Source organism: Syngnathoides biaculeatus, chromosome 8, assembly GCF_019802595.1.
Source record: "Syngnathoides biaculeatus isolate LvHL_M chromosome 8, ASM1980259v1, whole genome shotgun sequence".
NCBI lineage: Eukaryota > Metazoa > Chordata > Actinopteri > Syngnathiformes > Syngnathidae > Syngnathoides > Syngnathoides biaculeatus.
This window is the reverse complement of record NC_084647.1, coordinates 25,756,785-25,780,205: the sequence shown is the minus strand read 5'-3', so window position 1 is coordinate 25,780,205 and position 23,421 is coordinate 25,756,785. Positions and strand designations below refer to the sequence as shown.

At 41.0% G+C, this 23,421-nt stretch overlaps 1 protein-coding gene across 2 annotated transcripts in view; it reads left to right on the top strand.

Annotated features, from left to right (window-relative positions):
- dock10 (dedicator of cytokinesis 10) overlaps positions 1-23,421 on the top strand; it is a 55,622-nt gene that overhangs the window by 17,039 nt on the left and 15,162 nt on the right. For both annotated transcript variants that reach the window (XM_061826766.1, XM_061826765.1), the window contains exons 7-38: positions 875-1,009; positions 1,084-1,270; positions 1,561-1,646; positions 5,262-5,345; positions 5,598-5,756; positions 5,845-6,066; positions 6,138-6,260; positions 6,377-6,459; positions 7,309-7,431; positions 7,496-7,575; positions 7,661-7,848; positions 8,684-8,749; positions 8,831-8,923; positions 8,998-9,121; positions 9,198-9,319; positions 10,136-10,219; positions 10,418-10,510; positions 10,712-10,830; positions 11,468-11,537; positions 12,862-12,975; positions 13,079-13,150; positions 13,295-13,441; positions 16,328-16,411; positions 16,509-16,605; positions 16,735-16,767; positions 16,897-17,075; positions 18,385-18,501; positions 18,595-18,712; positions 18,795-18,916; positions 19,247-19,361; positions 21,978-22,044; positions 22,461-22,508. In XM_061826766.1, the coding sequence (XP_061682750.1) occupies positions 875-1,009; positions 1,084-1,270; positions 1,561-1,646; positions 5,262-5,345; positions 5,598-5,756; positions 5,845-6,066; positions 6,138-6,260; positions 6,377-6,459; positions 7,309-7,431; positions 7,496-7,575; positions 7,661-7,848; positions 8,684-8,749; positions 8,831-8,923; positions 8,998-9,121; positions 9,198-9,319; positions 10,136-10,219; positions 10,418-10,510; positions 10,712-10,830; positions 11,468-11,537; positions 12,862-12,975; positions 13,079-13,150; positions 13,295-13,441; positions 16,328-16,411; positions 16,509-16,605; positions 16,735-16,767; positions 16,897-17,075; positions 18,385-18,501; positions 18,595-18,712; positions 18,795-18,916; positions 19,247-19,361; positions 21,978-22,044; positions 22,461-22,508 (3,554 nt within the window). The remainder of the gene's footprint in view (positions 1-874; positions 1,010-1,083; positions 1,271-1,560; positions 1,647-5,261; positions 5,346-5,597; positions 5,757-5,844; positions 6,067-6,137; positions 6,261-6,376; positions 6,460-7,308; positions 7,432-7,495; positions 7,576-7,660; positions 7,849-8,683; positions 8,750-8,830; positions 8,924-8,997; positions 9,122-9,197; positions 9,320-10,135; positions 10,220-10,417; positions 10,511-10,711; positions 10,831-11,467; positions 11,538-12,861; positions 12,976-13,078; positions 13,151-13,294; positions 13,442-16,327; positions 16,412-16,508; positions 16,606-16,734; positions 16,768-16,896; positions 17,076-18,384; positions 18,502-18,594; positions 18,713-18,794; positions 18,917-19,246; positions 19,362-21,977; positions 22,045-22,460; positions 22,509-23,421) is intronic.

Here is a 23,421-nt window from a genome sequence, read left to right as displayed (position 1 = left end):
GTCAAATTTTTTTAATACATGTATGTATGTAATTCATGTCTCCTAAGTCTGTTCAGAATTGTCTAGACAGTGGTATCTTGAAACAGTGGCGAACAGACTTAATAGAGTATTTTTTGGCATACTAGCCATTGTTCGGCCTATTTTTTTTTATTAATTAGTGAATTAATTTATTTATTTTGACTTTGATTTGTGAGTGATTCGAGTGCTTTATGGTAGCAGTGAAAGTTAAAGGTCAAGTGTCATCCCTATAAACATCCTAAAATAGATATTGTAATGAAAAATACATATAACATTATTCACTTCAATGTCTATACGAAAAAATAAATATGAGCAGAGAGCGCGTCATCCATGTGCAAAGTTGTGGAAGTGTCATTCGACGACATCCAGGTGGTTGCCATATTGGCTGGAACCCCTGTCCGTGACGTCACCCCGACATTCGCCATTGAAAACACACGGTGCACCCTACTATGGGAGACGAACATGCCCTTTCTGACACGGAAGCTCTTTTTAAAGAAGAGAACATCACACAACCTAGTGAAGTTACCCGGGCAATATTACACTATTGTTGCGAGCCATATTCAGATGATATGCGATCACGGCCAAAGCTGCTTCCCCGTCCAATCCACTTCCGCGGCGGAGATGAGCCATCGCGGCCCGGCGCCGCGACGAGCCACCCCAGCCGACAAGGCCACTTGAGATACGTCTTTTGATTTACAAGCATGGTCACAGAACAAATGAAGCTCTTGGTTCAAAGCAACACTGGTTTAATAGTTTAAACTTTAAAAAAGCAACAAGCTATATGCTGAAAACACTTGTATTTATGATTTGAATCCTTCCGTCATGTAATTTATTGAAACCGTTTGTCATTGCGCAGTCATTCAAGAGGAGATATTTCCAATTGACCCAGTTGACGGACAACTCCTACATCATGAACTTCTACAAAGATGAGAAGATCTCCAAGGAACCTAAAGGGTGCATCTTCCTTGACTCATGTACCGGTGTGGTGCAGGTATGCTCCGAATCTTACTAATTTGATCAAGATTTGATAGTTATGGATGACATATCACCAAATGATCCTCATAGAACAACCGCTTGAGGAAGCACGCCTTTGAACTGAAAATGAACGAGGTCACATACTTCGTGCTGGCCGCGGAGAGTGAGCAGGACATGGAGGAATGGATCATCACCTTGACGCGCATCTTGCAGATCACACCTCATGATGGCCCGACTCCGGATCGCAAAAGTCTGGACCTCTCCGACCATCGCCAGGGTGAGGATTATAAACAGTGATGTGTTACTCTCAGCCCTCATGCGTTACGGGTCTTTTAGCCTGTAAAGCCGGGAGTGTACATCATTATGTTCAGCATGAAAGAAATACTGCATGTACATAATTCATCTGTAGCAAACCTTTTTTGACTGTTTTATACTCCAATGTGACACATTCAGTCATGTTTTTTTCCTTGAGTCTGATATACGTACCATTTATTTTTGTCAGTGTGCTGCTGGAACTGTTATACAGTATTAAAATGCATCATAAGGTGGTGTTTGTTATTCCCCCAGATGTGTTCGACATGTCGTTGAGCGACAGTTGTTTGCAGGAGAATGAAGATTCGACGGAAAACGGCATTAATCCTGAGCTAGCTAAGGTTGAGTCTTTTTTCCCCCCAAACAATAGTACTCTTTTTGTCTCTATCATGCCCAAAAGAGACATTTTAGGACCTAAAATACATTGTATTGTAATATTCTGTTCAAAATTTGAATTGATAGCTACAGGGAAACATTAGGACTTAAATGAAAATGAAAAATATGTAGCCAATTATTTTGACGTAATTAATAATGTTAGGAGAAGAAAGACTACTTTCATAATGTTAATGTAAGTTTTTTTTTTTTGATAAGTAAGTACTTAAAATATTCCTATATTTTTTTCTTCATAATACTGCAGCATTATTCCCATTACATACTGACTGGCAAAGGGATTTGTGTAACATTACTATTTTTTTCTGATAATGCAGTACAGAGGACCTCTGCTATTCACGGGGAATCAGGACCCGGTGTCCCAATGATTTGAGAAGCTGTTGTCTGAGGCTTTTTGCCCCTGGCAGGGTTGCCCATGGCAAAGAGGTCCTAAATAAGTGACCAGAAAAAGCCCGCTGAAAGACCCCTTATGATGACTACAAATATTGGAACTTGTTTCCCTCACTCAGACATTGGTCACCAGGGCCCCTTTTTGGTGCCAACCCAGAGGTGGGGCGCAATGACTAGCGCCTGGTGGCCTGGCCTGCTCCAACACATGGGGCTCAGTTGGACACAGCCCGAAAAGGCAACATGTCTCCCTCTTCCAATGTGGGAAGGGCCTAGGGCGTGGTATGCAGTTTGAGCTGAGCAGCAGCCGAAGTAGGGGCAGTCCACTCCTTGGTAATAGAAGCCAGCTGAGCGAGGGGCGTGGAACGTCACCTTTCTGGCAAGGGAAGAGCCCAACCTGATGGTGGAAAAATTCTAACTGGATATAGCCAGGATCCCCTCAACACCAAGCTTTGGCTCTGGCACCAGTCTTATTGAAAGGGATTGGACTCTCTTCTACTCTGATTTTGTCCACAGAGAGATGCGCTGATCAGGTACGGGTGAACTTATAGTCGCCCAGCTCGATGTCTGTACATTATGGTTAACCCCACTTGATGAAAGTGTATCCCAAGTCCTTATTGTTTTCTGTGTCTATGCGGCAAACAACACCTCGAAGTACCCACCATTCTTGGAGTCCTTAGAGAGGGTCCAGAAGAACACCCCTGCTGAGGATTCTCTTTTTCTGCATGGGAACTTTAACGCTAACACGAGGAATGACAGTGAGACTTGGAAGGGTGTAATTGGGAATAATGACCCCCTCGATTGGAACATGAGGGGTGTTCTGTGCTCCGAAGATTGGGGTTGATGCCTATCCGATTTGGTAGTCACAAATGTATTTTGAGGGAATGCTAAGATTGTCGCTGAGGAAAAAACACATGGAAAGAGTTCAGTGAGGCCATGGAGAACCTCCAGACGGTTTCGAGAAAATTCTAGGCCGCCATTTGGCATCTCAGGATTCCTCTATCAAAACTGTGTATTTTGAGCATGGGGCACTGCTGGCCTCAACTCTGGACATTGTGAGTCGATCTCTTGAAATCTACCGAAATGCCTTTCACTGAGAAAGCGGTATCTAGGTGCTAGGAGGTGGGCTCTCCTCTCTCCGGATTAGAAGTCATCAAGGTGGCTGAAAAGTTCCTAGGTGACATGGTCCAGGGGAGGATTGAGATTTGCCCTGAGTTCCTAAAGGATCTGAATGTTGTGGGGCTGTCCCCATTGACACATCGCATGGACATCAGGGACAGTATGTCTGGGTTGACAGACCGAGTGGTGATCCCAATTTTTAAAGAAAGGGGACACACTCTTCAGCCTCCCTGGTGGGTCTGTTCAACGGTTCTGGAGTGAACGGTCTGTCTGGAAGTGTGGTTTTTGTGACTGTGGAACAGTGGACCAGCTCTCCATCCACAGAAGTGGCCGAGGGTGTTCATGAGCGTTTGCCCAATCAGTCTACATGTTTTATGGACTTGGAGAAGGCTTTTGACCATGTCCCTCGGGGAATACTGTGGTGGGTGCTCTGTGACTACTGGGCCCCTTGATATGGGGCATTCCAATGACCCCAATAACCGTTTGTCAACAATTTCCGTGATGGGCAGAAATTTTAGGCGGAGACGAGGTGTTGAAGGCATCTGGCTTGGATGCGTCAGATTTGCTTCTCTGTTTTTCGGAAAGGACGTGGTTCTGATAGCTTCATCAAGATGTGACCTTAAACTTTCGTTTGAGCATCTGAGCTGCCGAGTGTCAAGAGGCAGTGATCCTCAGTCAGGAAAGGGTGGATTGGCCTCTCCAGGTCACAGAGGTCCTGCACCAAGTGGAGGAGTTCATGTATCTCAGGATCTTGTTCCTGGGTGTGGGAAGAATGGTCCAGAAGATGGACAGGAGGATCAGTGTAGCATATGCAATTATGCTTTTTCTTGGTCTGCCGTGGTCTAGAAAGAGCTGAGTCAAAAGTAAAATCTCTCTATTTACCTTTTGATCTGTGAGTCATGACTGTAAAAACAAGCTTGTGGATACAAGAAACGAGTTTCCTCCCCGGGGTGTCCGGATGAGAAGCTTGGTCATTGAGGAGGAGCTCAAAGTGAAGCCGCTGCTCCTCCCATCGAGAGATAAGGTGGTTTGGAAATATGGTAAGGATGTCCCTCAGACACCTCTGTGGGAGAAGCCCCATGGGATGACCCAGAAACGCCCTGGCATCCCCCCAGAACAGTTGGATGAGTTGGTAAGGGCGAGAGATGTTTGGGTTTCAATGCTTAGGCTGCTTCCCCAGTGACCCGACCGCAAATAAATGGAAGAAAATGGATGAATGGATGACAAAAAAGCCATCCGTGAATAGAAGAATCCATGGGTGCCAAACCGCAAGTATGCAGGGGTCCACTGTACTCTGAGTTTGTTCTCATTGTATTACAACCATTTTGTGAGAAAAATGGTTCTTGATTCACATAACACAATATCCCTGCTTTAGTCCCATTACTGTCATGTAAAAATACCATTTATAATTTAAAAAAACTTTTTTTTTTGCATGATATGACTTTATTCCAAATAAAACAAAAGGTTATTTTCTCAATGTTCTGACTTTTTTGCAATCTTACCTCCTTAAATTTCAATGTGACCCTAATGCGCTCCATTGATGTCTTCCAACAATTTGTTGATCGACTAAAGGGTTCAGGTTATTATTTTTATCCGTTGCAATTTTTACAAAGTACTGTATACCAAAAAAAACCATACAACTCAGATTTGAGCCTTGTAATTTTGTAATAATCAGTTATTGTAGTCTCCTTTGGTTGTTTTAGCTGTGGTCAAACAAGACAGCTGAGTACTGGATATATAGTCTTGGCATTTATCCACAGTGTTTGCATGAACTCAACTTTATCTCCTCACAACCTTCAGAGAGCGACCCACCACTAAGGATAGGAAATGAAGTCATGACAGATAACATCACCAAACATCTCCTAATTATTGCTTGGATCTTGACTAATTGCTATGTTTATGAAGTCATCACAATTGTTTCTATTTTTACGTAAAGCTCTCTTGGCAATATAATGGTCATCATGCAGATTTTAGAAGCATGTCTGTTTCGAGTGTGCACGAGCCATGTGGTTTTTGGTTTTCTGTCTTATAATTATCATTTGTCTTCTCCTCTTATGCAGTACATCTCAGAGACAGATGAGGGAATTCGTTGTGCTCGGAGGGAGGAGCGGTTGAATCTCTTCTCGCTTGACCCTGACACTCCTGTATGTATTGCCGTGCCTATGGCTAGACACCTGTTCTATTAATCTCCTGTCTTTCGATTATTGACAATAGCTCCATGGATTGCATGTTTAAGCCTCAAGTCATAGCCCTTTATACCACATTAGCTTCACCTACAGAAATGTATTATGTTGGATGAGCTGTGTGGAAATTGTGATCCTCAGTCCAAGACAACAATGGATAGGAGGGGTACCTAATATAATGTAACCCAGTTAGCCGGAATCTTTCAACCACAGGTCCTGAGGAGCCCACGAGCGGAGCACTCATCAAGTGACAACTCCACAGTGCGTCCTTTTGAGGAGAAACTGGGCAGAAGATTTATGGTGACATGTCGATCACTCAACTTCATGCTTCAGGGCTGCATCAGTGAAAATGAAACAGGACCCGTGACAAATGTAAGGAACATTTTTTAAAAATTCTACTTCATCATCCAATAATGACAGAAAAATGACAATTTTTTTTTTGTTTCAAATATTCCACCAGATCGAACCTTTCTTTGTGTCGTTATCACTGTTGGATATTCGAGATGGCAGGAAGGTTTCTGCTGACTTCCACGTGGACCTCAACCATGAGGCAGTGCGTCAGATGCTCGGAGGGACTCCCTCCGGAGCCCAGGAGAATGGCATGTGCGATGCTGGGGAGAAGAAGTCGGGAGAAATTCACCCGAGCACAGATCTGGAACAATGGCTGTGCTTTCCCAAACAGGTATCAATTAGAATGTGGCTGTCACAGTAACTGTTCACACAAAAGCAGAAATTAATCCTATGCCTTTGCAGGCAATATTTTCGGTGACCAACCCTCACACGGACATAGTGATGGTGGCCAGGGTAGAAAAGGTGCTCATGGGGAATATTGCTTGCGGGACTGAGCCATACATTAAAAACACAGACTCCGGCAAGGTCAGAAAGTGTTTTTTGTTTGAAAAATTATTTTACTTGTCTCATGTCCACATATATGATCAGGTACAACTTGCTAATATTTCCTTGTGTCTGTCATCATATGATCATGTCTACAGATTGTCCAAAAGATATTAAAATCCAACAAACAGTTCTGTGGAAAACTGGGAAAGTACCGAATGCCATTCGCGTGGTCCATCAGGTTAGTACCATCCATGAACACTTGATATATCTATGTACATTGGTACTTAACTCAAGATTGACCCAACTGAGTTTTTTTTGAAGACACAAGGTCTTTTTTTTTTTAAATCCTCAGTGGTGAGCAAATATTTTTGAGATACAAGCACTTAATGATGGCAGAGAAGTTCACAAGAAGCAGATTATGCGTTCTTCAAAAAGTGGTTGCTTTACAATGTTTATAGTCATTCCTTAATGAAGCTTAATATAAAACAAATAATTGTTATGTATTTTTCCAAACCACATAAATTAGAAAAGTCCACTAGGTTAATGCTAACGTGTAATACAAAATGCCATAGAAGGTCTAACTAAACTGAGTCCATGTTGTGATACTTGTAACCAATTAAGTAATGGATATTTGAAAACAAACTCTGCTGCAATACATGTAGACAGAAAATATACTATACTCGGGGATGTATTTTTTTAGCCTCTGCGAAAAACCACTGCTATTACTACACAACATATCTCTAAGTCAATTAATCGTGAAACTCCTCTTCATCTTTTACCTATGGCTATATTTTACTGCCTCCTGAAGGCCAAGCTGTGTGTACACAAGAAGGAACACAATGTAAATGGGAATGAAGCATGAAATCATGTTGCAAATCCTACTGTAATTGTATTTAATAGTGATTTTACTGTGTTTTCAGTTTTGTCAAGCAGTCCTTTTTTCTGAGTAAAAATAATTTAAGATCCAAGTGTTTTGAGTTATGAGATTCATCACATATGTAAAACATAGAAGTCAAGGGACCACTGTACATCGAAACAGGATGTATCCTACCATACTTGAATTGTATCATCGGTCCATGTCCATCAGGTCTCTTTTCAAGGACAACCAGGGGGCACTCGACCGAGATTCTCGTTTCTCACCACTCTTCAAACAGGAGAGCAACAAAATTTCCACAGAAGACCTTATCAAGCTTGTTTCAGAGTACAGAAGGTATCCATTATAGTCAGTCATCTCTAAGACTACATGAGTTCTGACAGCATGTTCATCCAATCAGGGCTGAGAAGACCAGCAAGTTGCAGACCATTCCCGGGACTCTGGACATCACAGTAGACTATGTTCCCCTGGAGCTTCCAAGTATGCTTGAGTATTTCAGACCACATTTCCTCTCTTCTGTACTTCTCTCTCTTCACGAGTCCCTTTTTGTTGTTGGTGCTTGTAGACTGCGTGACGTCCTCCTACATCCCTGTGAAGCCGTTTGAGGACCTGAGCAAACAGCAGCCCACGGTTGAGGTGGAGGAGTTCATCCAGGACACCACCAAGTTCACTCAGCCATACCGTGTCTACAGAAACCACGTCTACGTTTACCCCAAGCATCTCAAATACGATAGTCAGAAGAGCTTCGCCAAGGTAAAGGAGTTATCGTCACTCTAGCCATCCGTTCTGTTTCAATTGTTGAAGTTCCCTTATTGTTGTGACGAAGGAAATAGCCTTACTTTTACAAATGAACAGCTGGGAGCTGAGAACAGTCATTAAAAATTTCCCAACCTCATTTGTTCCATATAGATGATTATTCAACATGACCTTTAATGATTGGTAGGATGTTTGAGTAGTTTCTATCACAAACTTGGCAGTTTGATTTTTGTTTTTGTTTGTATCACTGAGGCTGTTAATATCAACCTTTTTAAACTCATTCACCCACTGCAGATGTTTAAATTTGCCAATTAGAATCTTTTTACTGCTACGGAGATATTTATTTGTCAAGTACATTTTGTATCAGGTAGATATGGATTAGCGTATCACCTGGCTTTTCTGTGAAATTTTGAATTGTAAACAACTGTAATGATTGACAGATCCCTGTAGATGGTACCGTTGCATGGCTTCAGATAAAGATTAAGGTTTTCGTCACGTCTTGTCACATCGATTACGAGGAAAGCAAATGCCAACACATTGGTAGTCAGAAAGCTTTAAAGAGTACATACTGTGTGTCGTGGTAGCAAGAGTGTCACAATTGTATGAAATGATGTTCATGCAGTGAATGGGCAGCATGGTGGAAAACCATTTTTAGAAAAGAGATATTTCTGACTGTTTCCAAAGTGTTGCCAGTTGAAACATTTGAATCACTGCAGTCATTATCTACTGGATGACTCTCACCAATTTGTCTAGTTATATAAAGGCTCGTCTTCTGCTAAGCAGTTAATACCATTACTAATGTTAACGCTGCTTTTTTTTTTTTTGTGTACAGGCTCGTAATCTTGCCGTCTACGTGGAGTTCCGCAGCTCAGACGAAGAAACTGCCAAACCTTTAAAGGTGATACGGTGTCCAAAACAAGTCCACATTTTCTCCTTGCCATGAAAAGATAGTTGACTGTGGAATGATTTGTCTGGCTAGTGCATTTATGGCAAGCCAGGGGGTCCAGTGTTAACCTCAGCTGCCTGTTCTACTGTCCTGCATCATTCTCAGAACCCCGATTTTTACGATGAGGTGGGTTCACTACATGGAAATATATCAAGCTTTCAGTAAGAAACCCATAACATGTTTCTTCTAAACCAAAACAGGTGAAGATCGAGCTTCCGACCCAACTTCACGAAAAGCACCATCTGCTTTTTTCATTTTACCATGTGACATGTGACATAAACGCTAAGACAAACGCTAAGAGGAAAGAAGCCCTTGAGACTCCTGGTGAGCGTCGTCAGTATGTTTTGCATGGAGTTGCATGGTTGCGGTGATTTGACTATAATATTTCCTGACTTTTTAGTGGGATACTCTTGGCTGCCTCTTCTTAAAGAAGGTCGTCTGTCATCTCAGGAGTTCAACATCTCTGTCTCCAGTAACCTGCCTCCTGGTTACCTGGCCATCAAAGAGGCCGGCAACAGCAAGGCAAGAGGCACTTTAGAAGATGATTTTTTTTAATATTGGCTTAATAACATGAAAATGTTCAGAAGAAAGACCATTCCCTCATTAGAACAGGTAAACCGTCCCCCTTCCTTAGCCACATGAGACTTGGAGGCACAATAGCACAGAGAAGAGATGGCATTTGGGTTAAATTAAAATACATTCTTGAATATGAGGCTAGAGAGCTAAAATCATTCTGTAAATTTGATCACAGACATGCTATTGCTCATCAAGTCATCATTGAAGGCTTGTTGACAAAATAGGTAAAGATCTGGAAGATCTTCATCAAGACCTTTCATTTGTGGTATGACTTGATTTGAAGTTTAATTCTAATAATTTGACGATATTCTATAAAATGTGGTGCAATTCTCTTCCTGCTTCTCTGGACATTAATCCAGGACATGGCACAAGAATAATATATGTAAAAAATGTAACACTTGAAAACTTCAAGTGACGTTCCACATCAGATTTGCACAATATTATTTTAGTAAGCACAAATGAGTTAAATATTTGAAACCTAATCGACACGTTTGTCACTATGGCACACACTGACATAGAAATTTGGCTAGTACATTGTCAGAAAGAAATGAGAGTTTATGGCATTCATTCGGGTTGGGGTTGCCAACATTTACTTTTTTTCCATCATGATAGCACTGAAAATTGGAAACTGGAGTGGTGTGGGAATTGTAAAGTTGTCAAGTGCGGGGAGTGGGTAACATTTCCAATAGCGATTCTGTTATAGCACTTAGAATTTAGGTGAACCCCGAGTGAATCATGATCGTAATGTCTTTGTATTAACAGAATGGAGCTGATGTAAAATGGGTCGATGGCGCAAAGGCCATCTTTAAAGTATCAACCAATGTCGTGTCAACTGTGTACACTCAGGTAACATTCATTTCTTTGTACTCACTGGCACATGGCTGGCCCAATGTCTTTTTGAGCCAAACTGAATCACACATGATTTAGCATATAGTGCTTTTTAGTTGGAAATACTCATTACAATTTTATAGTTACTTAAAAAAGAACAAGTCCTGTCTCTGACTTGGAACCGATTCTCCTTGATTCCTCTCTGCCTGGCGGCAGGACCCCCACCTGAACCGCTTCTTCCAGCAGTGCCAGAAACGAGAGCGGGACCTCTCACTACCTCCTACCTCCAATTTCATCAACTGCCTGAAGGTTAGAGGAGAAAAAAAACACTTTCAATCCCCCCTTTTTATTCCCTAAAAACAAAACATCAAAAGTTCTCCGAGCTTAATCACTGAGGCTTTAAAGTATGTCAGCCTTCATTTTCCTTTCTGCCTCTGAACTGGTTTTCAAGTCTATTTATTTTATTCACCTTTGTTCGTGTCTACTTACTCCTTTTCCACCATCCTCCAGGGTCTCCTGAGTATGGAGAGAATCCCAGTGATCATCAGATTTCTGCCAGTGCTTTTCAACCAACTCTTCAAGGTCCTGACTCAGAATGACAATGATGAGGTCACTACTGCCACCACCAGGTAAACGGTGACACTGAAGTCTTTTTTGAGGCATATTTAGCTGACAGCCTTACACCAATGCACACTACGTGTGGGTTTGCGCGCGCACACACACACACACACGTGCGCACACACATTTTTAAAATGTGAGACACCCCGCACACAACAACAAAAATAATGTTTGTGCTTGCTCTTCTTACAGTGTGCAGTTTATTCGAGATGACCACACACATCCACCACCAGAAATTATAGGGAAAAATGCTCAAATTCAGCATGATTATCAATATGTGCATAGCCCTCTTTAGGTGCAGATCATGCTCTATGATGGTGATGAAATACAATTGTTGCCATCTAGCAGCAACGCAGATGACAAAATTGCTCAGATTCTTTTTTTTCTGTCCACATCCCCTTGTTGCCAGGCAGAATTGCATACACCTCAATGATTACTGGCTCATAGGCTAAGTGGAATGGGCATATGCAAAAAGAAAAACAGGTTTTTGTTCCTCATCATGTCAATATTTTGTTCCATGGTAGAGTTTATTGGGCTCATTGCTTGTGCCCTGAGTTGCTTTAACTATAATTTTTCTATTGAATCCCTGTTGTGTATTTCATGTGAAACGGTTCTGTGTGCTGGTGCGATAAAATGTTCTTTTTTCAGAGTGCTGGTCCACATTGTTTCCAAGTGCCATGAGGAAAACCTTGATCACTATCTGCACTCCTATATTAAGGTAAGCTTCACACTTGCATGTGGCATGCGTGGGATGCATGTAATGATCCTTGGTAGCAGGTGTGCCTCACATGTGCAGATCATTTGATGATTGCGATTATGATTTTGTATTCCACATGGCTGACAAACAACTTTCCAGATGATTACATTTGCATAAGAGCAAATAAAACACACAAAGGGCCTTTATGTGTTTGCATGTGTAGATATTTGTTTGAAGGAGCTGGCAGGAGCGTGCCGGTGGCCATGCGCCCAAAGATGTATGCAAACACGCATGCACAGAAAGTGGAGGAAAAAGAAAAGAAGCTAATTGAGTGGGACATTGAGACGTGTCAATGAAAAACACAAGGCTTGTTTGTTTTGAGATGGGGCAAAAAAAATCTGAAAGGGAATTAGCGGGGTGAGCAGGAGGAACCACAAGAGCTGTTTCATGTTGGCCGCAATGTCGTAAAACTGCTACGGAACTTGGAAGAGCTAATGGCAGAGACAAATGGCAGGGAGGGCTCACGGAGCTAAATGGATCTGTAGTTGCTATGGTAACAGATTGGCACGATATTCACTTCTCTGTGTGTCTTCTCTGAAAAGAAAGGTTGGGGAGGGGTGTAATTAATGGGAGAATGGTGTACAGTACTCTTTTCAAATCACCTTCCTGAATGACTCTAGTGTTCAGTACTAGCTCACATGCATCAGATTTTTTTTTTTTCCATTATGGACAAGCCTCATGTTTAATTGATGGATAGCGATTGTTTGTAATTGTTGAGATTTCGCCATGTGGCTAAAGCACATTCATCACGTTTAAATGTGTTGTTTTTTAAAACCCAATATGGCTACCTGTCTGCAGCGATAAGCACCCTACTGGCTTTTGTAATAACATGTGCACAGCCACTTTCTGCAGCAAAGAGCTGCTTAAATGCTGCAGTGATAAAACGGTTGTTGAGCAGGCTTCGTCTTGTATCCTAGTGGTCACTGACACACCAGAAGGCTTCAAATGGGTGCCCATGCTTGATTTATATCCACTGTAGTACAGTGTTCTTGTGCCATATTGCCTGCATACTTTAATGGTTTTGTCAACTAACGTACATCCATCATAACTCCATTTTACAGGGAAAACAAAATGGTTCCATACACGCAACTTAAATGATGCCGTAGGTTTTTCAAATTCCAAAACACCTAGACTAGCTGTGCTTGACTAGTGAAGGTGGATTGAACATGCAAGTCGAGCACTCACGTTTCTTCCATCAAGAGAGAGCCGGATGGATTGACGATGATCTGTTGAATCCTATTAATCGAGCATGTGTTTTATGTGTCTTCCTTGTGTTTGTGTGTAGTACGTGTTCAAGTCAGAGGCCCATGGCTTCAGAACAGTGCATGAGGAGTTGGCAAAAGGCATGACCTTTGACCTGAAGAGTAACGAGCAAGCAGCAGTTAGGAATGTATTAAAGGTTTGTCTTTCATAGCTTAATCAAGTGTTTAATTGTGCAATTTTTAAAGACTGTATGGGAGGCATTATTAACTACAAAATTGTGTGTTGACCTCTATTTTCAGTTTTCATGGTTCTTCTTCGAACTGATTGTTAAGTCTATGGCCCAACATTTGGTTGACGCCGACAAAGTAAAGGTAAGCTGCCGTACTCAGATTCAGATGTGCAGACATTGTGTGTTACATGACTTTTTGGCACACTATCCGTCTTTTACCGCTTATCCGAGGTCGGGTCGCGGGGGCTGTAGCTTAGTGATACAGTATACCGTTCTTTGATGTCAGCTCCCCAGGCCGCAGCGTTTCCCCTCGTCCTACCAGAGCCGAGTGGAGACTCTGGTCGAAACTGTGTCGGAACACATCTTCTGGAAGAACAAAGACCTAGTAGAAGAGTCACGTAGTGCCAACTCGGCTGTGGCAGCTTTTGTCAAGGTGGGATATTACTTAATTGATTTTCATAATTTTATTTTAATTTGGAGTCTCTGCCTGCTAAGGGCTAATAGACATATATTTTTCCACTCTTAAAAGATTTTTATCTGCAAAACTCGCCACAAAAATGTTTAAAATAAATCAACCATTTAATTGTTTTTGTCGTCATGTGCGTGGTGTGATCCGAGAATCCCAATCCAGATGATCCACATGATTATACGTGATTTAAAAAAAAGGAAGAAGAAGATACACTTGTTTTGGTTTTTTTTTTTTTTGGGGGGGGGTGTAATTGTGCTTGGAAAAAAAAAACTTGCGTTGGAAAATACTTCTTACAAACTTTTTAACCCACTTTTAAATGCAAAAACGACATTGGCTGTTTATTTGTATGTTGGTTTTTGTATTTGTCAGTCTTGGGTAGTTCTTGTTTTGGCTCCATTGTGTCGTGTCACCATTCTCAGCATCATGACTCAGGAGAAGTCGGCATTCCCCTCAAACATGAAGAGTTTTAGTCGTAACTTATTGAACACATTCAGTATTTAAGGATCCAACCTGTCTTGGAACCTAATGACTTGATGAAACCACTGTTATAGGATGATCTTCTAAGACTTAATATTCTCTGATGTTTGAAAAAATTGGAAAAATCAGTAAAAAAGGAATAAGGCAAAATCAGTGGAAAAAAAAAAAACAGGTCGACACATAAACAAGCTTGCACACTCATTTCGACAATTTTGTATCTTCAATTAATCTAAAATCGATAGTTTTTTAATGTGGAAAGAAGCCGACGTAGCTGGAGAAGGAAACACACAAGCCCGGGGCAAACATGCAAATGCTATGCAGAAATTCCAGAGCTTACTTTACAATCCTGGACCTCAGAACTTCGAGTCAGACACGAAATTCTTTCATTGTGCCAGGATCCTTCTTTGTTTTTTATTCAGTGACAAAGTCCAATTTCAATAAAGTTGGGACCTCGTGTGAAAGTGAATACAATGATTTAATGATCATTTTCAACCTACATTCGTGTCCACTAAAAAGTCAAGATATTTCATTTTCAAGCTACTAATTTTTTTTCTTCAAAATAATGACTCATTTTGAATAGGAGGCTTTCAACACCTTGCAAAAAAAGTTTCGACACCACTGTTTACTGTTGTTACGTTACCTTTCCTTTTAACAACACTCAAAGAGTGTTTGGGAACTCGTACATTTGAATTGTTCAAGCTTTGTATGTGGAATTCCATCACATTCCTGCTTGATATACAGCTTTAGTTGCTCAACAGTCCGGTGTCTTCGCTGTCATATTTTGCGCTTTCTAGTGCACCACACATTGTCAATGGGAGACATGTCTGGACTGTTCTCAGGGCAGCTTAGTACTCGATTTAGTTTTACTACTAAGCTAAATTGTTGTAATACATGTAGATTGTGGCTTGAGATTGTCTTGCTGAAATAAGGAGGGACGTTGCTAAAACAGAAGTTGCTTGGAAAGCATCATACGTTGCTGCAGAACCTGAATGAACCTTTCAGCATTAATGGTGCCATCACAGACATACAAGTTAGCCATGCTATGAGCACTAACACACCCCCATACCATCACAAATGCAGACTTCTGAAGTTTGTGCTGATTACAATCCCAATGGTCTGTTTCCACTTTGGCCCAGAGATTACAACCTTAATGAGTTCCAAAAATAATTTGCAATGTGGACCGCAGCAAACTTTTCCACTTTGCGTCAGTCCAACTCAGATAAGCTCGAGCACAACGAAGCTGGCAGTGTTTCTGCTTGTTGCTGATGTATGACTGACGCTTTGCATGGTAGAGTTTTAACTTGCATAATTGAAAGTAGCAACAAACTGTTAACTGACAATGATTTTCTGCAGTGTTTCTGAGCTAACCTGACAATATCCTTTACACAACGATCCAGGTTGTTATTGCAGTGCTACCTGAGGAATCAAAAGTAATGAGCATTCAATGTTGCCGTGCCGCTTACGTACGTGCAGAGGTGTCTCCAAATTATCTGAATCTTTTGATGATGATTTGGTCCATAGCTGATGAAATTCCTAAATTCCTTGCTATTATAGATTGAGAAATATCCTTAATCACTGGACTATTTGCTCATGAATTTGTTCATCCCATCCTATCTTGTGAATAACTGAGCCTTTTGGGGATGCTCTTTTTATATCCTATCATGACACACACCTATTTTCAATTAAAATGTTCCAAATTGAATTTTGCAAAGATTTTTTTTTTTACTTTCTTTAACTTTCCCAGTCTTTTGTTGCCCCTGTCGTAGCTTTTTTGGAACACGTGACAGGTATTGAATTCAAAATGAGAGAATATTTGCATTTAAACTGATACCTTTCATCAGTATAAACAAATATCTTGCAATCGTAGAGTAGTGAATTTTAATATGGGTTGAGAATGATTTGAAAATCTTTGCTTTCTGTTTAATTACATTGGACACAACATCCCGACTTCATTGCAATTGACGTTTTTAGTATAAAAGAGATATGGATGGGTCTGCTCTGCATTGGATCAAAACGTACAGCCTAGTAGTCAGCAAATGAACAGAATCTCACTGGACACAAAATTGCAGTTTTACACTCACCATTTCGCCTTACAACCAAGATGGGTTCGCTTCCCTCTCAGTAATGGTACGAATGTGAGAATGAAGTGACAAGTTTCTTTATATTTGCCCACTAGTCAGTTAGGATTGGCTCCAGCCTACGTAAGCTAGATACACTAGGTACCTATATATCTGCACAACCTGTAGAGCTGGAAATGTGGTCATCTTTGATACTGCACTTCTATTAGATCTCATTTGACTGTGACCACGGAGTGTTCCAGTTTGGAAGTGATTTGCTTCAATAACTGTTGTGCCGTGAATTATGTCTCCATAGCGTTGCTTCACACTGATGGACCGAGGTTTCACCTTTAAATTGATCAGCAACTACATTAACATGATCACTGCAACTGACAGCAAGGTGACAGCGCAACAGAGAATGCTTGCCTTAAAAAAAACCAAAACATTTGTTTGTGCTTTCAATCTAATCCATCTTGTTTTCGTTTTTTTTTTTATAGGTGCTGTGCGAGCTGAAGTTTGAGTTTCTGAGAGAGGTGTGTAACCACGAACACTACATCCCCCTCAGCCTGCCTCTGCCCTCTGCCCACATCACAGGTAATAGAGGGGCTGTTTTCCATTTATATTGAGAGTCACACCCTCACGATCATTTGTCTGTTAAGGTAATGAGGTGCCTCTCTCTTTCCTACCCTGTCACCTCTTTCTTGATGTATGTGTCCATATCAGACCATGCATCCTCAGAGCCACAAAGCACTCATGGTAAATATGTGCACTCGTGTTTGTGTGTCCAAAACATTACAGTTGAGGGAAATATTTACTTTATCGAATAGCACGTTTGCTTTGTAACGGCGCCCCTAATGAAAAGCAAATGTGTGTGCTTTATTGAAGCCTTGGTGCCAGAGTACAACCTGACGGGAGAGTTCTGCAGGAAGCACTTCCTCACGGGTCTCTTATTACGAGAACTTGGGCTGGCCTTGCAAGATGAGCAGGACCTCAGGCACCTTGCTTTGGCCACTCTGAAGACCCTCATGGCCAAACACTCCCTGGATGCCCGCTATGCCACCAAGGTAGAGAGACATCACATGTTTTGGGCTAGTCCTTTCTAACTCTACAGCACAATCAGAACTTTTCGACATTTGTGTACTTCTGACTTTGTGGGAACAGATTCCGAAAGACCCTTACTGACTCTGCCCCAATACACGAAGGGAGGTAAATAAAGTTTGACTGATGAGATGATGATGTTCTGGAAGAGTGATACAGAACCTAACCTCAACCCCATCAAATAGTTTTGGGAAAAACCTGAACTGAGATTGTGAGCCAGGCCCTCTCCTAGCTCCTTTATTAACGATTTCTGACCGCACAAATTCTATTCTGGGTGTCACGCTCCCACACTATTCCCAGATTCACATTCCCATAGCGGTACTGCGTTGGTAAGGTAATGGGTTCATGTCCAAATTTTCCATTTTGTGCATACCTCATCTAACAAACACAAAACAGATGCTTATTTCAAGGCTGCTGGAAGTATGAAATATCCCGGTTGGAGTTTGGTGAATGTCCAATATAAATATGCCCTTTTAGCGTTATATTATAGTCAATATGCTTTAAAAAAAAACATTTACCAAATAACTTAAACAACTCTGCTGAATAACTTAATATTGTATTGATTACAGTACCAAAATATACAGCTAAAAATATTTATCTTTAGAGATTTTGGATCCATCATGGGAAACTTTAATTGATATCTTCATCTCATGATAGTCGGTCCACATCGACTGTTCTTCATCCATCCATTTTCTGTACCGGTTGTCCTCACTATGCTGGAGCGTATCTCAGCTGACACTGGGCGAGAGGCACGGTACACCCTGAACTGGTCATTAGCCAGTTGCAGGGCGCATACAAATATATAACCATTCACACTCACATTCATACCTATGGAAGAATTTAGTGTCTTCAATTACCCTGCAATCCATATTTTTGGGAATGTGAGAGGTTAAAGGAGTACGTGGACAAAATCCATGCAGGTACCGAGAGAACATGCAAACTCCACACAGGTGAGGCTGCATTAGAACCCAGGTCCTCAGAACTCTGAGACAGATGTCCTGAGCAGCTCTCCACTGTGCCGCCTGACTTTTGAGTTTTCTGGAATGCAATGAAGTACTGTAGAAGACTTAAACAAATTGTGCTCCAACCAAATGAAACCCAATACATCATCTGCAACATTTGTTGCAGTTCCAAATGGTAGCACAGTAGACAGTTGCCCTGCTGTTTCTAATTATGTGCTTCCAAAATTGGTCACAGTATGATTATTAGCAATGATGTTTTTGGAACAATCAGATCAAGTGTTTTTTTTTTTTATATGTATATCATTATTTCCAGGAGAAGCAAGCAAGAATTGCATCACTTTACCTGCCTCTGTATGGTCTGATCCTGGACAACATGCCTCGCTTCTTCCTCAGGGACCTTTTCCCCATTTACCTGACCGCCAGTGATCAGGTACCGTACACTGGACAAACACATACAGTATGCATGAATAAAAAAACTGTAAGATGAGGTTCACTTTACATTAAGCCGTCTTCTGATTCTCAGGGTTCTCGAGACGACCTCAGCGTTGGGGGAGGTGTTACTGGAGGGACGCTGCCTGTTACTCGCCATGGTAACTCAGTGGATGCCTCTTTCTCCAAAGAGGTGCTCAACTCCATCACAGGTAGCGTCTGGCTTGACATTTTCTTGAAAGTAAAACGAAACGAAATGAGGTCACTGATTTCCCATAAAATTCCATCCACTAGCTTTCTCATCTTTAGGAGTTGCGACAGGCATCCAGGCCGACTCTCGGGGCTCTCTGATCAGTGTGGACTCCAACCCCAGCAACAGTGACAGGAACAGTGAAAAGATGGATGGATGTGAGAAGGTGAGAAACATTTGTTATGATGATTTTCAGTGTATTTACAGTACATCTGACAAAGATTTTATTTGTCTGTCAATCTGCACTTTTATCCACACTGCAGCATGATATTTTGCTGTGAGCTTCCATCAGGTGCAATGTATTGAGGCATTAATGGCAAAATGCCAACCAGCCTAATGCCTCTCCAGTTCATCATTATGGTTTCAGTATGTGCAGTGCGGGAAACGCTTCCACTTACAAAACATTGACGTTATGAAACGACTTCCGGAACAAATTAATTTTGAAAATAGAGGTACCACTGTATTTGACTTTATTGCTGTATTTCCTCCTGTTCAGTTTGCTCGACCTCAGTCACTCATTGGCTACGGGTCTCGCTGTGACAAGCTGGACCAGGCCGAGACACGCAGCCTCCTTATGTGCTTCCTGCACATAATGAAAACTATATCTGAAGGTAAGAAGAACTGTCATTATTGATTAGTCATGAACCATTTCAGTTTGGACTGTTTGCTGACGTGTTGGGGTTTCTTTACATGATTGTGATGTGTTTGCTTTAGTGCAAAAGAGTTTGAGAGACGGTGAAAATAAAACAATAATAATGCTATAGTGAGTTTACCAAACAATGACATAACCGCTGTTCTCTCATATTAACACTTAATTCTGTTTGAGGTTGTATATACTATAATTTTACTTTTTTCATCCTTCTCTCATACCAATTTGAAACAAATGGTAACGAAAAATATTAGCTAGGGATCCCAATAACATTTTTTTTCCACTCAAATAAAGTCACTTTTGAGTTTTGAATTTTGAGTATCTACCAATCTCAATCCAATCCTAAAACCTCTACAGTGCATTAGGATGAAAAGAGTAGTGTATATTATTATTTTGTCAGTTGGTAACCAGAAATTAAGAAAATGAAAAAGGTGACCTTATTCAGATCATGCCAATCATCTGAAAATTACGATGGACACGTTTTCCGATGTCGTGATCAGATCAACTCTAGTATTAGTTATACAGTAATACTTCATTTATTACAGGGATTAAGTTTAAAAAAAAACACACACACAATTGTCATGATTAAGATGCAGTTCTTGTATTTCACAGCGGTGCAGTTTGTCCACTTGAGGTTGCCATCCACACACTACACAAGTACTGTACAGTTCATGCCTTTAAAGGCAGGAGTTTTCTGCTTACGTGACATAAACGTCAACCCATGCGAACAATGCTAACGATGTGTGAATTTGTAGCTAAACCAATAGAGCTTGTGCACGTAACATCACAATTTTAACGGTGCCTTATTGCTGGTCAAAAAGAGCTGCTCAACAGTGTGGGGACATACAACCGGAGCAGAGTATACACAATGCACGAGACTTGTTGTGCTGTTGGTTGTTACAAAAGACAAGACAGATATTCTTACAGATCATTCTATGGAATACCAGCTGAAAAGACCAGAAAAGATCGATGGATTTTGGCAATTAAACGTGATGGATGGTGCCCAACCAAATACACACGATTGTGTAGCGATCACTTCATTTCAGGTTGGAATTATTCTTCTCAATCTAAAATTCCCAAAAAGTATTTATAATCCAACAGTGCGTTAAATAAGAAAAAAAAAAGACAGAGTCGTCTCCAACATGAACAAAGCGTGTTGCGGCCACAAGTTAAACTTCTGTAAACCTCTCCCCGACAGACGTTTTTTTTTTTAAATATGCATTGTTCTCAAATGAGTCCAATGCGTATTTAAAAAAAGAAAATAAACCGTCTGTCTCAGTGATGTTTATGTAGGTTAACATGTGGCTGCAACACGCTTCCATGTACGGGGGCTGAACCCTTATCCCAGCGGTTTATTTTCATTTTTTAAATATGCATTGGACTCATTTGAGAACAATGCATATTTAAAAACGTCTGTCACGGAGAAGTTTATCAAAGTTTAACGTGTCGCCGCAACACACTTTGTGTGAGGAGGAGCCGACTTGCTGTCTTTTATATATTTTTTTCCAATCATAGTTAATGAATGTGAGTTTGTGTAAAACTAGGGGTCATTTATTTAAATATTGGTATTTGTATTGAAAAAAATCTGAGTGGCTCCATGACTATGTGGGATTTATTCTTGATTGAGAACAGATCCAGCAACGAAGTATTTGTACCGCCCAGACTTTTCTACGCTTTCATACTCTTCCGTGTAAATCTTGAAAACTTACTCCCCAGATACATGTGTAGATCCAGTTGTCCAAGATAAGCGCAAGCGGGATAATAGTCCAATTTCTTATCGCCGAAAATATCGACTTCGACATTTAATATGTGTCCTCTATGCCAAGTGTCTCTCATTTTTCCACGTACCTTCGATTATTATCACCTTCTAAATGTTTAATGGTATCGGACAAAACTCTGGGAGTCATGCTATCAGACATATTTTCATGCCGTCTCCAACCATTTTAACATTGAAGAATGCTTTGCTCGACCGTCAATATGGCCAGTCACGTGACTTCTGTGACATAGGTGCACAAACTCTATTGGCAGTATGCATCACAGTGAGGGTCTCGGCATTAAAGAAAATCAAGCAACACGATTTATTTATTTGTTGGTGTTCCTGTTATGAGTGTGTGTATTTGCTCTATGACGGGCTAAGCTTGATATTTGTGAATTGGTATCATAAAAATCAGACTGTGGCTTGTGCGTTAAACATTGGCATTCTGGTCACATTCTTTCTATCCTTAAGAAATTTGACTAGTCACCAGATATATACATTAAGATTACTTAATAAAGTTTCTTTTTCTCCAAAGAGTAAGAGCCCATTTGACCTTATGGGTCAATGCCACATTAAAATCAAATAATTCATAATCTACTGTAACTACCTGAGATGTGCAGGGGGGTAACTGCACAACACTAATCTTTTAAAAAAAATATGTGATTCACTGAATCTACCAAAAGATATATACTATACTATACTATACTATACTATACTATACATATTACAATATAATGAGGGATTACTGTATGTTCTGGCTGTAACTGTATAAACCACATGTCTTCCCATTTGCCTTGTCCTGTCTTTTTTTTTTTCTTCCAGATGTGTTAGTTTCCTACTGGCATCGGGCCATCCATCAAGAGATCTCAGACTTCTTTAAAATATTAGAGTAAGGGCTTCTCTTTTCTTCACTATTAGTATAATTCTGTTGTGAAATTAACAGTTTGCACATTTTTAAAAATCCCATTATATAATACTGTGTACTGCAGACCCGCGGTAACATTCTTGACATTTTTCAAATTTCGACATCCAGTTGGTTGTGAAAGTGAACTGCTATTGTTTGGCAGCTCTCCAGCCATAGCCATGAATGCAATTTACTAATAATTGTCATAATTTAACATTAGTAATTGGGGGATTGAATGTATTTTTATATTTGAATGACTCTCGATCACTTCGTGTTGCATTTTTTTTTAATGATCATTTCTTTCAGTTCCACAGTTTCGGCTTTTGGTTTGGGTCAAGAATTGTCCTTTTGATTCATCACAAGTTTTTCTGCATTTTCTTCTTTGTTATGCCTCTACTCAGGCTCTGTCTGCAGCACTTCCGTTTCATGGGCAAGCGCCACATCGCCAGGTACGACAAACAGGAGGGCCGCTCCTTTTTAATTGCAACCACGCTGCACACATGCCGTCGTCTTATTAAGTCGACATACATACTCATAATGGCAGAAGCATGTATAATTCATGAAGCGCATGCAAACACGGGTGAAGCAGGAGCACTGATGTGTATCGTGTATGCGTCTGCACGCTTGAGATGAGAAATGAGCGATGAAAACGGGGAAGGGCGTCTTGCTGTTGTGTGGAAATCACAGCTGGATATTGTAGTGTAGTATTTGGCAAGCAAACTGTGGGGGTTGTTTTCCTGACTGCATGTGTGCAAGACTACTGGAACCGAGCCACTGGCACTTCTCCCTCCATCTTCTAGTTCCACCACAGCTAATTAAATTAGCTCCCACTCTCAGCGAGACCGAAAGAACATGCGGCTTATACCGCACCACGAGCATTAAGCGAGTAAAGATAGCTGGAAGCCGAGCTCACGCTCAGATGTAACGAAGCCCATCTGGGGGGCTGCGAGCTACTTAACATTCATCTGTGATAGCGAGCCAAGGGGGATACACGCCCTGTGTCTGCCTCGCTGTTCGCCTTGTTTGATGTTAGGCCGACTGTGTGCACCCACCAGTTGAAGTTGCCCAGGGATGAATTACACTGGCTGTGTTTCCAGCCTAACTAACCATTCAGTTAATTAATTCAACCAATGACTAAATTGATGTTACTTACACGTGCACAATATAGACATACATCACTGTATGTTCTATACTTGTGCCACAAGCATGCCTCATTGTACACGTGACTGTGCATTGATTGATTGTCTTTGCATAAAGTGATCATTTCCTCATTTGCATGTGATAGCTGCATACTGTACGTATAGTCACTGGCCACAACATTAGATACACAAGCACTGAGTTGCATCAAAAGTTGTGCCTTTA